Source organism: Myxine glutinosa, chromosome 6 (genome assembly GCF_964187855.1).
Source record: "Myxine glutinosa chromosome 6, kmMyxGlut1.1, whole genome shotgun sequence".
Taxonomy (NCBI): Eukaryota; Metazoa; Chordata; class Myxini; order Myxiniformes; family Myxinidae; genus Myxine; species Myxine glutinosa.
In genome coordinates this window covers 77,269,211-77,285,823 of record NC_136266.1, presented here as the reverse complement: position 1 = coordinate 77,285,823, position 16,613 = coordinate 77,269,211, and the positions used below count along the sequence as shown (strand labels likewise).

Sequence of the window (16,613 nt, the reverse complement as noted above, 5' to 3'; positions counted from 1 at the left end):
TTTGGCAAAACCCAAAGACAGCATTTGACACAAGAACCTGATACAAACTGTAAAGCATGGTGGTGGAAATATTATGGTTAGGGGCAGCTTTGCTGCATCAGGGCCTGGGCAGCTCACCATCATAGAATCCACTATGAATTCTTCATTGTACCAGAGGGTGCTTGAGGATAATGTGAGGCCATCTGTCGGAAAGTTGAAGCTCAACCGAAGGTGGACCTTGCAACATGACAATGACCCTAAACATACCAGTAAATCCACCAAGGAATGGCTGAAAAGAAAGAAATGGAGGGTTCTGGAATGGCCAAGTCAAAGCCCGGATCTAAATCCCATCGAGATGTTGTGGGGGGATTTGAAACGAGCTGTGCATGCAAGAAACCCCTCAAACATCGCACAGCTGAAAGAATTCTGCATGGAGGAGTGGGCAAAAATTTCTCCCAGTCGATGTCAGAGTCTGGTAGACAGTTATAAGAAACGCCTACTTGAGGTGTTTCTGCCAAAAGGGGCAATACCACCTATTAGAGCCAAGGGTGTACTTACTTTTTCCACATGCGAAATTTGCATTTATGTTTATTTAAATTATAAAATTTGCATTTCAGCCTGGTGTTGGGCTAGCGGCTAGGGTGCCAGCTTAGGATCCAAGGATCCTGGGTTCGAATCCCGGTCAATCGCTGAATTAACGCCGGGGGGGTTGACTCAGCCTGTCATCCTTCCGAGGTCGGCAAATTGAGTACCAGTTCACTGGTAATTCCCTGTGTGTCGTAAAAAGGCGACAACCAGGGTTGGTGGCAGGAAGGGCATCCGGCTGTAAAACATTGCTTCAAAAAGGGGACCAAAAAACAACAACAACCACGGTCCCCGAAAAAGGCCAAGCCCCGCTTTGCGGGGAAAAATGGCTTCTAAACGGTGGTTTATTTAAATTATACAATGGACTACAAAATGTAAATGTTTCATGATATTTGTTATGTTATATCACCTTTATCTGTCAATATTGTTGAAATGAAGATCAAATAGCTGTATGTTGAAATATGTTGAAAAAGTCAAAACTTTACATGGGGTGTACTTACTTTTTCACGTGACTGTACCATTGTTGATCTGCTTCAAAATGAGGCATTTCAGACTCCTCACTTAGAGATATGTAAAACGTTATCTTTGTATGACGTTTAATTTCTGATTTGTAATAACAATATAGAAATTTAGAATATTACTTACTTTATGATTGTCTTTGATGTTGTTAGAAATAACTTGATTGGTTGTTTTGTAGTGTTCACTTTGAATGTCAGTTCAAAATTTCGACTTTCTACTCCATTTGCATTGCTGACATGTGGAAGTTAAAACATTTTAGAATATCGCTTCATTAATTTTTTTGCTGTTATTATTATGATTATTTATATTATAGAGCAAGAACCTTTTGGTTTGGAGCAGTCTGTCTGTCTGTCTACCCCCTTAGTTTTGGGGAGTATAATTACCCAGCCATAACATAATTACCCAGCCCAACTTTCTGTGGAACCTTTTGGAGTCCCAGCTGGTGTCCAAAGTTGGGTGGGAGGTTTCATTATTTTTTCGATAGAATTCTGATTTTGAGTTTCCATTCTTACGAAGTGACATGTATCCGCCCTTGCTCGCCGGCACATTCATCTGTGTTGGTTATCACCTGAGAACGGTATTTATATTTATTTACCGCATAAGTGTTTGTAACATTGTATTTTGTTATATTAATGTTATAGTAATAATAAATTTGTGATTATAGTTTTAAATTTAGTATAATAATTTGTGAATTATAGTATTAATTTGTGATTGGAATGATGCTGTTTGGAATGAAAATATGGAGAGATTGAGTTTAAGAGGAGAATGAGGAAATGACGTGAGTGTTTCCACTTGTGACATTCACGGATTTGGCATTTGTAGTTTTGCCATTGACCGCATATAGAAACATTACCCACATTTATTACTTCATGGTTTGGCATTCACCCTTTTTTACCCAAGTCATTCACGAACACGCTGTCCATGCCTGATGTTTGACTGAAGGTGGCACAGGAATGTTTTATTTATTGGCTCATGGTTTGGCATTCACTGTTTCCGCATTGTCTGCTTGCGTTTTGACTCCCACCCGTGCGTAGCACAGGTACCTCTCTAGTTATTTATATAAAAGGTCAAGGCTCATGGAAGAACTAGAACATAGAACACATCAATATGCAACAGAACAAAAGGAACAGTAGAAAGAAGGGGGGACACCAACAACAAGGTGAAGGATAACATAGAGGGGAACTTGGAGAAATAAGGGGTGTGGGGAGGAATGAGGGGTAAGGGAGGATGCATGGGATGGACAAGATGGATACAGAAGTAAACATAGGAGGGAAAAACTGGAAATTTGGAAGGAGGTGGGGGGATGCATTTGAAAATAGGGAGTGGGTGTTGGAGGTTAACAAGGATAAAAAAATAATCATGCTTTTGTGTGGGAGTATCTGAGATGGTAGTGAACAACTGTCTTGAAGACCTGAAGGGAAGAATGAGATTGAAGAGGATGTGGAAGTTGGTTCCACAATTGAGTTGGAGGGAGGTGGGGTGGTTATAAATGACAGATTGGGGGTGAGTAGTAATTCTGAATTTTTGGAGCTTCACCAGAAGAGGGTGGATGATACACCACATGCATCCTGCAAAAACCTTAGGGGGACGGAGGGAGGGCATCACAGAAAAAGCAGGAGGGTACAAGACCAGAAAGAAGGCCATATAAGATAGAGAGACCACCAACCTGTCTGCAGTGGGAAAGTGATAGGCCCATAGACTCTGTGTCAATGTGGGAGCTTCCAATAATCCTTGGTTTCCACGGCGTAAAGCGGGGCAAGGTTTGAGGCAGTCTGGCCAAGTTGGGATGAGTGGTTAAAAATTGGTCCACGTTGTCTGAGAAAGATGTAGATGGAGTTGTCACTGTTTGAAGGACGCTACAACACACAGATAAGCAAGAGGTGGAAGCGGAGAGTAAATCGCAGCCAAAGGTACTCCTGAGGGTTGGGAGGTGTAAGATCAGTATAAGAACAGTGAGAAATTGAGTTCTTAATGTAAAGTGCAACTCCACCGCCTGGGCGGCATTCAGGCCGAACAAGTCAGAGGAGACAATAGCCAGGGAGAGACAAGGCACTAAGGAGTCAGGGGTGTCCTGTGGGAGGAAGGATTATGTTAAGCAGATGATGTCATGTTTATCAGTGGTTTTTCTGTCAGGTTAGAGTGGAGACCTCGGATATTTGAGGTTCACACAGTTAGGGACAGGTGAGGAGGCATTGGGATTGTGCAGGCAGGTGGGAAGAGGTGGATGGAGATTTATAGGGGGGGGAGGGGGGAGGGTGAGGTGAAAGCTTTGAGAGGGTGGGGTAAGGATGAATGCAGAAAGAGAGGACATGAAGTAGAGAGATGCTGAGGATGGGGACATGTAGATGAGGTGGATTGGAAGGTCACGAGCTTGTGGGAGATGTGTGGGATGGTACTCACACCATTAAAGGACATGAAGGGGATTTTATTGTCTTGAGCAGATAACCTCTGCAAACTGGACTTCTCAAGTTTCCCAGATTGTATAGATAGAGATAACGATCATGGGATGGGTGGAAATAATTGTTGTTGAAAGCACGGAGAAAGGTTGGGCTGTAGTGCGGTAGGAGGGTTGATGGACCAAGCGCTTCACTGATGGACGACTTTGGAAAATAATCTTTGTGAAGAAGGAGAAGAAGAAGAGGCATTGATCATGGTGAAGAAGAGGAAGATGTGGGGTACTCCTTGCAGATAAGTAAGGAAAGTGAAGCATTTTAAAGGCTTTGAAAGGAAGGAAGAAGTATTTACATTGAATGATGATTCCATTTGAAGATACTGAGAAAGGTCAGAGATAAGGAATGATGTACAGGAAGGGAGTCCAGATAGAAGGAAATTGTGGCAGAATTGCATCGTTTTGGAGTGAAAAATAAAGTTTTTTTGTCTTTGTTGTTGTTTTTTTTGAACCGAAGAGGGGAAATTTTGTGGAGGTAGAAAGTATGATATTTGGGAAGGAAGAAGCTGAAGGAGAAACGTAATGTCAAATGAGACAGATTTTTTTTCATGGTGGCTATCTGAGGAGTAGCCTTGAACAACACGAAAACGAATTCAACAATGCAGCACAACAAGGCACGATGTAACACGGAATTTAAACAAAAACACAAACAGTAACACAGGGACAAAAATACAACAGACGGATTGTGATGGATCCAGTTCAGAAAACTTAGTTCTGATATGGTGGAAGTGGCAGCTGCAGGTTAAACCACACGTAAACAATTAATTTTTAGTCAAATTCATCTTAGAAGCCGTTTCTTAACCAGAGTTTACTGCATTTCCCCTTAACCTCTCAATCATGCTTTGACCTTCACCTTTTGCTTCTGCCTCCACTTTCCTTAATACCTTTCAGGGTGATGCATGACCGCCGGGAACAGGCGCGACAAGACCTCAAAGGCCTTGAGGAGACGGTGGTAAGTTGGGGGTAAACAGGAGTGCTCGCAAAATGGTGAATTGTTCTATCTTTCTGAAACGAGTATCTGTATGAATGTTTTTATTTTTTATTTTTACACAAGTCAAAATGACTGATATGTGTTGAGGATTTAAATTTTTGAAATATTTTTTATTTATTAACTGACATAAAGGCTCATGAAGGAGCTGAATGGCAGAAGTGACGTTAACATAGTGATGGAGAAGGGAAGCTGGCATACAAGGGAGCTAGGACGTAGGAATAGCAAAGGAACGGACACTCAGGAAATGGAACCGAGTGGATTGAGTAGATGATGGACAACTTGTAAAGCAAACCGGAATTGCTGATGAGCGGTAAATATGGAAAAGTGTGGGTGGTGAGGAGAGGAAAGGAGAAGAGAGTCAGTGATAATAGAAACGTTAGTGAATAGGAATAAGGGATGACGTGAGATTGTGATGGGTCCCCATTTCAAAATAATGGAGACAAGAGCATGATTGAACAGACTCAGGCAGGCGATACGATAGTCCACAGAAGAGGAGGATTCCTGAAGAGGATTCAGGAGCAAGATTGCGCTCATTGTAATATGTGCCGCGAATATGTGAACCCTTGCTTAATCAACTGATCGGCGTTAGGTCACATTCAATGAGCTTACAAAGTTTTTTTTGTTTGTTTGTTTGTTTGTTACAGACATTATGCTACTTGTAAATCGACATGGAATTTGTAACATGCGTGCTTGTCTCTCTTTTCAGGCTAAGGAACTTCAGACCCTTCATAATCTGCGCAAGCTTTTTGTCCAGGACCTTGCTACTCGTGTCAAACGGGTCAGTTTTTCTGTCTCTCTATCCCACCATTCTGTGTTTGTACCTTTAGGAGTTGGCCAAATAAGACCTCAAAGAAAAGTGTTGGGGTTCTTTTGGATGGGGAGGAGTGGGGTGTTGTTGTGATTTTTGTCATGATGTTTTTCTTGATCTTGTTTTATTCTAATGTTTTCTTTGCTATTTTTTGTTTCTTAACGGTATCATGCTAAAATACGCAATTTAGTGTCTTTGTCTGTCTATCACAATCTCAACCAAAATTCCCAAGTGACTAAGGGTCACACGCCGGAGGTTGTGGCGACTTAATTTGACACCCTCCACAAGGGGGGTTTTCCACTTTGGACGAACTCTGTGTTAAGGTGTATGAATAGCTTATCTTGGCATTTTGTGAGGCACGTCTACCAGTAGTAAAAATTATTATAACCACAAGCTGTTCAGACAATTCAGTCCAATGTGTTTTAAACAGTCGTTATACTGTTGTTTAACACTACACTGAAATAAATTTGGAGGAAACCCTATGTCTTTGAGGCATTCTATGCTTATCACGTTGCCACAGACTAACTGACCTTAGCTGTCTCGACTTGTTTGGCCTCTAGCTACGCCACAATGATCGCTAATAGGGTGCTTAAATAAGTGCATCTCTGCTAATAAGGGTGCTTAAATGAGTCACATGATTGATGTATCCCATTGTCTGTCTCATGTTTATATCGATCAAATTATATGTTGACTGTGTATGGATTTTTTATAATTTATATATTAGGCCCTCATATGTGATTTCTCCCAGGCATGGTTCCATGGGAGATGTGCGATATTGCCCCCAACACCTTAACCGACCATTCCTAATGGTCGCACACATTGTATAATACCCGCCTGACGGAAATCTAAAGTAGATTTGACATATACATGTATGTTAACACATGGATGGCATATAGGCTAAGAGTCACTGGTCCGCACACCTCCTGGAAGTAAAACTTATAACCACAAATTAATAAATTCCTTGCTATGATAATGGTATAATAATAATAACTAGAACTGCCACTTTAAAACTGCTGGCAGTGATGACCGGTTTACTCGCACCCACTTTTGATACAACCCCACTTTTGATACAACCCCACTTTCATTGGACATGCTTTGACACAACCCCCTTGGATACAACCCCGACACACACACACACACACACACACACACACACACACACACACACACACACACACCCCTACCCCCACACACAAACACCCCCACACCCCTCCCCCCACACGCACACACATATCCCCACACACACATCCCCACACACACATCCCCACACACACACATCCCCACACACACATCCCCGCACACACATCCCCACACCCACACACCCACACATACACACCCACACACACACACCCACACCCACACACACATCCTCCCCTTCACACACACACACACACAAACATCCCCCCCCCCCCCCCTCCACACTCACATCACCCCCTACACACACACACACACGCACACACACACACATCCCCACCCCCTGCCCCCCCCGCCCCCCCCCCACACACACACATAGCCACACACACGCACATTCACACACACACACACACACCCTACTCCCCCCCCCCCCCCCCCACATGCACACACACGCACATACACACACACACACACACACACACACACACACATACACACACACACATCCCCACACTTTACAACAACCCCCCGCTTTCACTTTCTTTTTTTTTCTCCATCAATTTATCATGAGATGATGCTCACAAAATTTCATCCTGATCGGATGAAGTTTTGTACTTGTCGAATTATGACGTCATAATGGAGGCACATATGACATAATTCACAAGGCTTATTCTCCATGGATAGTTCTTTGCAATGAGATATGTCTCAATCTTTTCTACTCAGTGCTTTTGGAGATAAAAAAAAAAAAAACACCTTTAGAGGCCATTTTTCCCCACAAGCAGGGGTTGGCCTTTTGCTTTTGGAGATAGATGTAAAAAATTTCGGTTTTCCCAAGATGGCGGCCGTACCATGTGACTTGTGACTTCATAATTACCCTCAAAAGATTCTTCATGCCCAGGCGCACCTATGCTGAAAATTTCATGTCAATCCGTGAAATGATTGCAGAAAAAGCAATTTTTAAAAGAAAATAAACCTGAAATTGCAGAGCCAGAATTATTTATTTCGTCTGAGAAGCCAATGCGAGGTTTCTTCTTCCTCAGCTTCTCACAACTCTGTGTCAAATGCGATGGAGTTAAAAAAGTCAGAATTTGACCAAATCTGTTTTATTCGTTTGTTAATATACCTCAGCTATTGATTGACAAATCTTAAATTAGAATTTTATTTGAGGTTAAAATGACCGCGAGAGATCGTGTCCAACGATGCCTTCAGTCTGTACATGTGATAAATAATTAAATCCGCACACTCGAAGCCACTTCTTCTTCACGCAATAACAACTTCTAGCTTCCAGACCGTACATCCAATCATCTTGAAATTTTTCCCACTTGTTACTCTTCATGACTTCTACTGTAGTATGAAGTTTCATGTCGATCAATAAAGCGATTCAAGAGATATCCATTTTTTAAATATTTTCGTTTCATTAATGATATCTGCCAAACCACCTGACTTATCACGTGGCCTAAGAAACGCCTACTTGAGGTTGTTTCTGCCAAAGGGGGTAATACCACCTATTAGAGCCAAGGGTGTACTTACTTTTTCCACACGCGAAATTTGCATTTATGTTTATTTAAATTATACAATGGACTACAAAATGTAAATGTTTCATGATATTTGTTATATGATATCACCTTTATCTATATAATAATAGCGTAAGGACTCGACTTTGTTATCCCTTTTACGCCGCACCCAGTGACCCGATGCCCACGGCACTAATGGATTTACGATCTACGAACCGCGCTGTTTGTTTATCAGGTACAGCCATACTCAAAAAAATCTGAATTAGCCGACGTTGGGGCCCAAAAGCATCCGATTAACTGCCGATATGACGCCATCTTATTGGCGTCTGCTGGGTGAAGGCGAAGCAAGCCGTCCACTGATTGGACAGTCAAAGGCGACAGCAAGCCGTCCACTGAGTGGACAATCCTGAGCATGCATTTGTGCCGGTGTCGTCGATCACGGTGTACGCTAACCTCATCAGATGGGTTTACCATAATTTCTTCCAACCGCGGTCTTTGTTTATCACGTACAGCCATACTCGAAAAATCTGAATTAGTCGACTTTGGGGCCCAAAAGCATCCGATTAACTGCCGATACGACGCCATCATATTGGCGTCTGCTGGGTGAAGGCGAAGCAAGCCGTCCGCTGATTGGACAGGCGAAGGCGAAAGCAAGCCGTCCACTGAGTGGACAATCCAGAGCATGCATTTGTGCCGGTGTCGTCGATCGCGGTGTACGCTAACCTCATCAGGTGGGTTTACCATAATTTCTTCCAACCGCGCTCTTTGTGTATCACGTACAGCCATACTCTAAAAATCTGAATTAGTCGACTTTGGGGCCCAAAAGCATCCGATTAACTGCCGATAATATGCGTCAAGTTGAACAGGCGCAAGCAAGAGAGGCCGCTGAACGTGGTACCCCTCCAACAAGCGTCACCATGTACATGAAGCTGGGTGGTGACCAGCGCCGCTACAACGAGCCCCGTCATGCCGAAGTGGCTGTTATTGTCGTCGGTGACAATGGTGCTCCACCTCCCAACAGAGACATTGTTGTGTACCCACGTGGTGATGCTCCTCGCAATATTTCTTACATGTCTTCTAATATGGACCCCATGGTGTATCCTCTTTTATTTCCGCGAGAAGACCTTGGCTGGACTAACAGGTGCCCACCAGGGACAACGAGCTCTTTTTTCCCCGTATCAGACTTGCCCCATCTGATGCCAGTTTACCCTTCGTTCTACAGCGAACTCAGTTTCCTGTTCGCCTAGCATATTCAATGACCATAAATAAAGCCCAGGGCCAAACATTCCGTAAACTGTGTATATATTTGCCTGCTCCTGTCTTCTCCCACGGCCAGTTATATGTGGCATGTTCAAGAGCACGGTCGTTCAAAGATGTGTATATCAAGGTTGATAATATGAGTACGCAAGGAGTCGACAGAGGCTTGACTATTACCCCAAACATTGTTTATCCAGAAGTTTTAAAATAATTTCAACCTCCGATACTGCGTTCATTGTATTATATTCCTACTGCTCTGCCTTGACATTGACGCTTACCAATACGCCAGTATGGGGCTAATTCCAGTCGATTTACTAATCCGTTCATTTTTTTTTAAAGTATATGGTTCTACTGCTGTTCCTTTCCATTGACACATACCACTGCGCCAGTGTGGCCAGAGTGGTGCTATGCCGATTCCTATTACGAATCCATTCATTTTTCAAAAGTATATCGTAGCGTTGTCATTTAAGTAGATTGCAATAAATACGTTGTTCATATACGCACTCTTCATTCTCATCTTTCTTCCTAACTCTTACTTGGACAAGCAAATCCCCTATGCCATTCATAATGGTACACACTATCCATACACCACATCCTCCCTTCCGTGGATGTTCCACGGGTTTCGGCTAGTCTTTCAATATTGTTGAAATGAAGATCAAATAGCTGTATGTTGAAATATGTTGAAAAAGTCAAAACTTTACATGGGGTGTACTTACTTTTTCACGTGACTGTAGCTCCTTTATGTGGATGGGTCACAGTTCATTGACCCTATGCACTCGAGCACGACCATAGATGGCACAAGTAAATACCTCTAGTTCATCAATTAGGTCTGATACCACATTCCACATTTCTCCCAACCTGGACAGTGCAGCTGGGGTTTTCTTAAGAGTTTTCATAGGCTTGATCTTCCTTAGTCCCTTGAAGGCGCTGGTTGTGTCACATCAAGTGTATGGGTGAAGACATGAGTGCTGTGCAGTGCTGCTGTGTGTAGTCCTCTGCGAGTTCAGTTATGTTGATATCAGTCTTTGCTTATTTCCCGTGCCAGTATCAAAGAGAATGACAAAATTTTCCAACATGAGGGCGTAGTGCAGCAGGATGAAAACACATTGCTGTCAAGGCTTTTGATCTGGATGTACTTGTATCCCTTGTCTTTTCCCATACATGCAGTATAGAACTACTCTGGAGTCTGTTTCCTCTTGAGTTGAACGCAGAGTTTCAATTTCCATCTTCTTCGTGGTCGCCCCATATTCAGACGTCAAGTCGATCAGGACGACTTTTCTTCCCAGGAGGATGCTGTCATACGACTGGTGACTCCATACTTTACAGAGGAGATTGATGAATTGCGTCTTGTTCTCATGTCAAGAACAGCTTTCAGTCGGGGGGCTTCTTTGTGCCAAACAGCCAAACCCTTGACGATGAGTTTCTCACTGCAGCCTCTTAATTTACTTTCCTTTAATTTGAGGGAATTGGGAGTATACAAATTCGCGTCGAACACACCGCCAGTTGTCTTTGATACCATTTCAAAAATCTTGCGGTAAATCAGACTTAAATTCGCTGGTATCTCCTTCATTTAGTGACAGTAGACATTCCTATCATGGACCACAAATGTGGCCTCCATTGGTGGTACTTGAGCATTTTCACACTCTGTTCAGATACTGGAAACACTGTGATTTGTCTATCGTTACCAGAAGTGCATCAGCTGTCACAATACTATATGTCCATGGGTACGTCATCAGTTCCTTCATGTCCAACTGCAAGCTTTGGCTTTGGGACTTCACAAATAATTGTAAGGCAATATTGCTCCGCTACAACAGTAAACAGCAGCATAAGCAACGAGGCAGTGATGTGTTGAGTGTCAGGGAGGAATTAACACCTCTGTTGTTCTGATGTAGTTTTGCTCACTACTGTACTTGATCTAGCTTTGTCTTATGCTCCTAATCGATTTATATATGAACGAAGGAAAGAAAAATGGGAAAATTAGCCAACTCGACTTGTACTCCACATTGACTTGTAGGCCGAAAAAAAAAAAAAAAAAAAAAGAGTAGAGAATGTAGTCATTTCAGCAGCATTATCATCATCTTGCGGTTGTGTGGCTGAGATATCTTGTCGATTCGTAGTAGTAGCAGCTGGTCGGAATTCCTAACTGCACGGTGTTTTTAAATGTGACACCAACACTATAATTGCTAGATGGCCGTTGGCTCTCCATAGCTCACTCACCCTTTGATAGGTCTTATTTTTAGTCCTGCGGGGTTTTTAGCCACCCTCTTCACCAGGACAAGCCTGAGGGGGAGAGAAGGGTGTGGGGGGGGGAGATCTAGTAGCAGATCTCCAAATCTCCAGACCTGACCACCTGACACATAGTTATTTCATTAAATAAGCAACTTGACCCCTCTTCAGTGGAATGAGTGCAGGAGTTCTTTCAGGTCCCCAAAACCAGGGCAGGCTTTTTATTTTTTCCATTTCCTCTTTTTACGACGTAGCCCATAGGGCAAAGCCATCTAGAACAGTGTTTGCATGTATGTATGTATGTATCCTCAAACGTACACCAATGAGAGCTGAGGATCTGGTCACATGACAGGGTGATGTGATTACGTCTGATGTCGGTACGGTGGCTGACTTCTCACACTGCCATTTTGATTCCAATTTCGTTCAGGCCAAACATATCGTCGAACCTATCATATATCAATCACCATGCTCCACCTTGACATTTTTTATTCAGTGTGAAACACAAACAAACCGATTGTTATAATGACCATCAAATATCGAAAGCATAGGTGTTATGGGTCTTCCAACGACACAGTACTTATATGCCTTAGGCTTCATGCCTTCACGGCTCACATTCAGGCCGCTTCGGAAAAATTAGCCCATGTTTCTTAATACAATAGTGTTGTTTTCATCATAAAAAATAATAATAATAATAATAGCGTTAATACTAATGATATAGTAAATATAATCATAGCACTGCAATACCTTTGTCATTATTGCGAAGTTCCTAGATTGAAGCGGTGTATGGTTTGCTCATTGTTGACTCGAAATATAGAATAAACTAATATCGGGATTAGCGGTATCCTGCGTGTGTCATGTTGAAAAGAGTCCTAAAGTTTTACAGTTTTGTTTTTACTTTATTTTAATTTATCTTTAAATTTAGCAAACGAGGGAGTTCCAATGCTTCAATATGGATTAATAATGACTGTCCAGAAACCTTGAGCTCTCTGTATTGCATGACTCGGTGCTGGGGTTCTGACTCGGTGCTGGGGTTCTGCCTCTGGGGCCTACGTGGTTCTGCAGTGACCAACACTCTGGTATCGGTGCCGGGTGCACCCTCCCTCCCATGCCAGCATGGACTGCGTGCCCCTGTTCGTGGATGTGGCGATTTATGTGATGTTCGGGTTCATGACCTTTCAGGCCGCTCTTGCAGTGGCCGGGAGGTTTCTGGCGGTGGGTTTCATCGGCTGGGTTTTGAGCAAGGCTCGTGATGGAAGAATGCCTGAAAACTTGCGAGTCGTCAGTGGTGCCATATTCTTGGCTCTGCATTTTGCCTTCATGCCCCTGCTGTCCTTGGGCTGCTGGCTAGATGGGAACTGCCCTGGATTCGACAGATTCGGCTCCTGGCTGCACACCTGGCTCTGTGTTGCCCACCTGGCTCTGTGTTGCCCAACAGGCTCTGTGTTGCCCACCTGGCTCTGTGTTGCCCACCTGGCTCTGTGTTGCCCACCTGGCTCTGTGTTGCCCACCTGGCTCTGTGTTGCCCACGTGGCTCTGTGTTGCCCACGTGGCTCTGGGTTGCCCACGTGGCTCTGTGTTGCCCACCTGGCTCTGTGTTGCCCACCTGGCTCTGTGTTGCCCACCTGGCTCTGTGTTGCCCACCTGGCTCTGTGTTGCCCACCTGGCTCTGTGTTGCCCACCTGGCTCTGTGTTGCCCTCCTGGGCCTGTGTTGCCCACCTGGCTCTGTGTTGCCCACCTGGCTCTGTGTTGCCCACCTGGCTCTGTTGCCCACCTGGCTTTGTGTTGCCCACCTGGCTCTGTGTTGCCCACCTGGCTCTGTTGCCCACCTGGCTCTGTTGCCCACCTGGCTCTGTTGCCCACCTGGCTCTGTGTTGCCCACCTGGCTCTGTGTTGCCCACCTGGCTCTGTGTTGCCCACCTGGCTCTGTGTTGCCCACCTGGCTCTGTGTTGCACACCTGGCTCTCCGTTGCGCACCTGGCTGTCCGTTGCGCACCTGGCTGTCCGTTGCGCACCTGGCTGTCCGTTGCGCACCTGGCTGTCCGTTGCGCACATGGCTCTCCGTTGCGCTCCTGGCTCTCCGTTGCGCACCCGGCTCTCCGTTGCGCACCCGGCTCTCCGTTGCGCACACGGCTCTCCGTTGCGCACCCGGCCCTCCGTTGTGCACCCGGCTCCCCGTTGCACACCCGGCTCTCCGTTGCACACCTAGCTCTGTGTTGCACACCTAGCTCTGTGTTGCACACCTGGCACTCCGCTGCACACCTGGCTCTCCGTTGCACACCTGGCTCTCCGTTGCACACCAAGCTCTGTGTTGCACACCTGACTCTCCATTGCGCACCTGGCTCTGCGTTGCACACCTAGCTCTGTGTTGCTTGCTTCTCCTTGGTTTTGTCGGCGACGTTTTGATTCTGCCTTGGCATCACAGAGGCACTCCCACTATTGCACTCCCTTCCTGCCACGGCTGCCCTCCCTCTGCTCATGACTTGATCTGCTCACCATTGTGCCTTCCACTGTGCTCGTTCCTGCAACCCTCTGCCCGCTGATTGGTCTGCATGTGGACCTTGGTGTTCTCTGCTGCATGTGCATGGGATGTCCCTGGGTTTTCTGCGCAAATGCTGTGGATATCGCCGGAGTTGTGGGATGGAGGTTGGGGAGATGGTCAATGTCGCAGCCTCCATGGCTTCTTTGGTCTGGTTAAACTTCATGGGGAGGCTTTATACAGCGTAATTTATTTATTTTTTCTCGCTACACTTCATGGTGTCTTTGTTGTGCACCATTCTGGGTCTACACTACAATTGATTGTGTTGGTCTATTTCATTGTTTTGATATTTTAAATTGCAATACTTTATATTACCTTTCATATTTTCCTTCTGGCCTTTTTGTGTTGAAATAACTTCAAACTGGTTAATGCATTTTATAACTTGCATCTTGCTGCATCTTGTATTATTATTGTAACTTATTATTGTAATCAAAATGCAGTATTTGTAAATTTACTGTAATTCAGCCTATGGGCTGCGAAAGTCTTTTTGGAATAAACTGATTATATTATTATTAATATTAATATTATTATTATTATTATTATTATTATTATTATTATTATAATACAGCAGTATTGTTTTCGTAATAATAATTATAGTGTTAATACTAATAATATAGTTAATATAATCGTAACATTGCAATCCCTTTGTCGTTATTGCAAAGTTTCTAGATTGAAGCGGTGTATGTTTGGTTCATCGTTTACTCGAACAATATAGAATACCAGTGTCTCAATGCAAAAATAATTTAATACTTACATTATTTGCTAACTGGCATCCCCACCCAGGTCATCTTATCCTCTTCAACTAAAGTATCAAACAAGCCTGGCTACTCCAATGTTACACTTCCGGTCTTGTTATTTGAAGATAGAATCATGCAACAAAACATTTTTTGTCATTATTTATTTATTTGTGAGCCATTTTATGCAACAGTCCTGAGCTCACACTCAAAATATACAGTACATTATTTGTAAACATTAATTTATTTGTGTCTTTATGGTGCATGCATTTGTATTTTTAGTATTGGTATTTGTATTTTTATGCTGCATGCACGTGTGTTTTGGTAATGATGGTACTAATCCTATTTGCGTTTTTTTTTTGTCCATCACTTACTGTGAAATTATACAGAGTGCAGAGGCAGACACGGATGACTTTGGTGGAAGTGCTTCCCAAAAGCAGCGGATAACTTTCCTGGAAAACAATCTGGACCAACTAACAGCCGTTCACAAACAGGTTGATGGAAAAACTTCCTGATTTTGCCAACGGTTTAGTTGGAAAGGCTGCGTTAACCCATCAACTAGGAACTTTATCTTGGTGTCATGTTATTGTCAATATAGTTCATTTTAAATTCATTCATATTAACCTCTTAAACCCTTTTGACTCACTTAACTTACCATGTGATCCACATCTCCTGTCCGTCCTCCATTGCTCACAGTTGGTGCGTGATAACGCCGACCTGCGCTGCGAGCTGCCCAAGCTGGAGAAGCGTCTGCGTGCCACTGCGGAGCGTGTCAAGGCTTTGGAAGGGGCACTTAAAGAGGCAAAGGAAAGCAACCTAAGAGATCGACGCCGCTACCAGCAGGATGTAGACCGAATAAAGGAAGCCGTCCGCGCAAGAAACATAGCACGACGTGGGAGCTCTGCGCAAATTGGTACACACCAAAAAAGACAAAACAAACACTATTATCATCATCATCATCGTTTTACGGCCATTTCCATGCTTGCATGTGCAAGCCGTGATTCACCTGTAATGGCTGCTATGCCAAGAGGCATATTATTACCTGCATATTATTCAAAGAATGAGGATATTACGAGTTGATAGCCACAGTGACATTGGATATGGGATTTGTACTTCTCCCTCGTCTGCTTGGCTTGTTCAGTTCAGTTAATCTAACAGGTAGCTCAAAATGTATTAACGAAGGAAACGTTTCCCTTTATAAGTTTTTTTTTCTTGCTTGTTACCTGCAGTGAGGCCCATTCGGGCTGGACACGTACCGACCAACTCCCCTGCCAATTTGGGAATTCGTGGTGGTGGCGGCCCCGTGCCGAACCAGCCTGTTGGAATCCGTGGTGGTGGCCATTCCCACCCAGACACTAAGTGAGTTTGAGCTCTGTGCATGGAATACGTTTTGAGGGGAGTGTGTGGTGTATGAAGTAAGATTTTCTGCTCTCTATATCTCTATATGCTTGATTTTCCTTCTCCACTCTCACTTTGCAGTCGGAGGCCGAACCAGAACGATGTTGGGAATATCAATGGCGATGTGGTGAGCATTTATTAACTGCTGTCTCCTTGATAGTTTGATGCTGTTTAACCTGTTTGTAACCAATTTTCAGAAAGAAAAAAAAATCATTGTAACAGTCAAGGATTGTGGAATTAACTGAACAGTGCACAGGTAACTTATTTACAGTATCGCCGAAGGATTGCATGATCAATGAAATATGACATTTGTACATGATGCAGTCGAACATGAGATGCTTGAGAGTAACACTCTGTGTCCCTTCTCACAAACATTAGTTCATGTCAGACTTTGGCCAAATAGCCAATCTCCAATTGGTACATGTAAATGCGGTATGCAATGATTTATAATTATTGTCGCGTAACCGTGGTTAACACCACAG

At 43.8% G+C, this 16,613-nt stretch overlaps 1 protein-coding gene across 1 annotated transcript in view; it reads left to right on the top strand.

Annotated features, from left to right (window-relative positions):
- The window catches only part of LOC137413303 (kinesin heavy chain), an 88,313-nt gene that overhangs the window by 62,516 nt on the left and 9,184 nt on the right, over positions 1–16,613 (top strand). The window contains exons 21-26 of the mRNA XM_068098695.2: positions 4,424–4,484; positions 5,230–5,301; positions 15,123–15,227; positions 15,430–15,646; positions 15,963–16,092; positions 16,213–16,258. Of these exons, the coding sequence (XP_067954796.1) occupies positions 4,424–4,484; positions 5,230–5,301; positions 15,123–15,227; positions 15,430–15,646; positions 15,963–16,092; positions 16,213–16,258 (631 nt within the window). The remainder of the gene's footprint in view (positions 1–4,423; positions 4,485–5,229; positions 5,302–15,122; positions 15,228–15,429; positions 15,647–15,962; positions 16,093–16,212; positions 16,259–16,613) is intronic.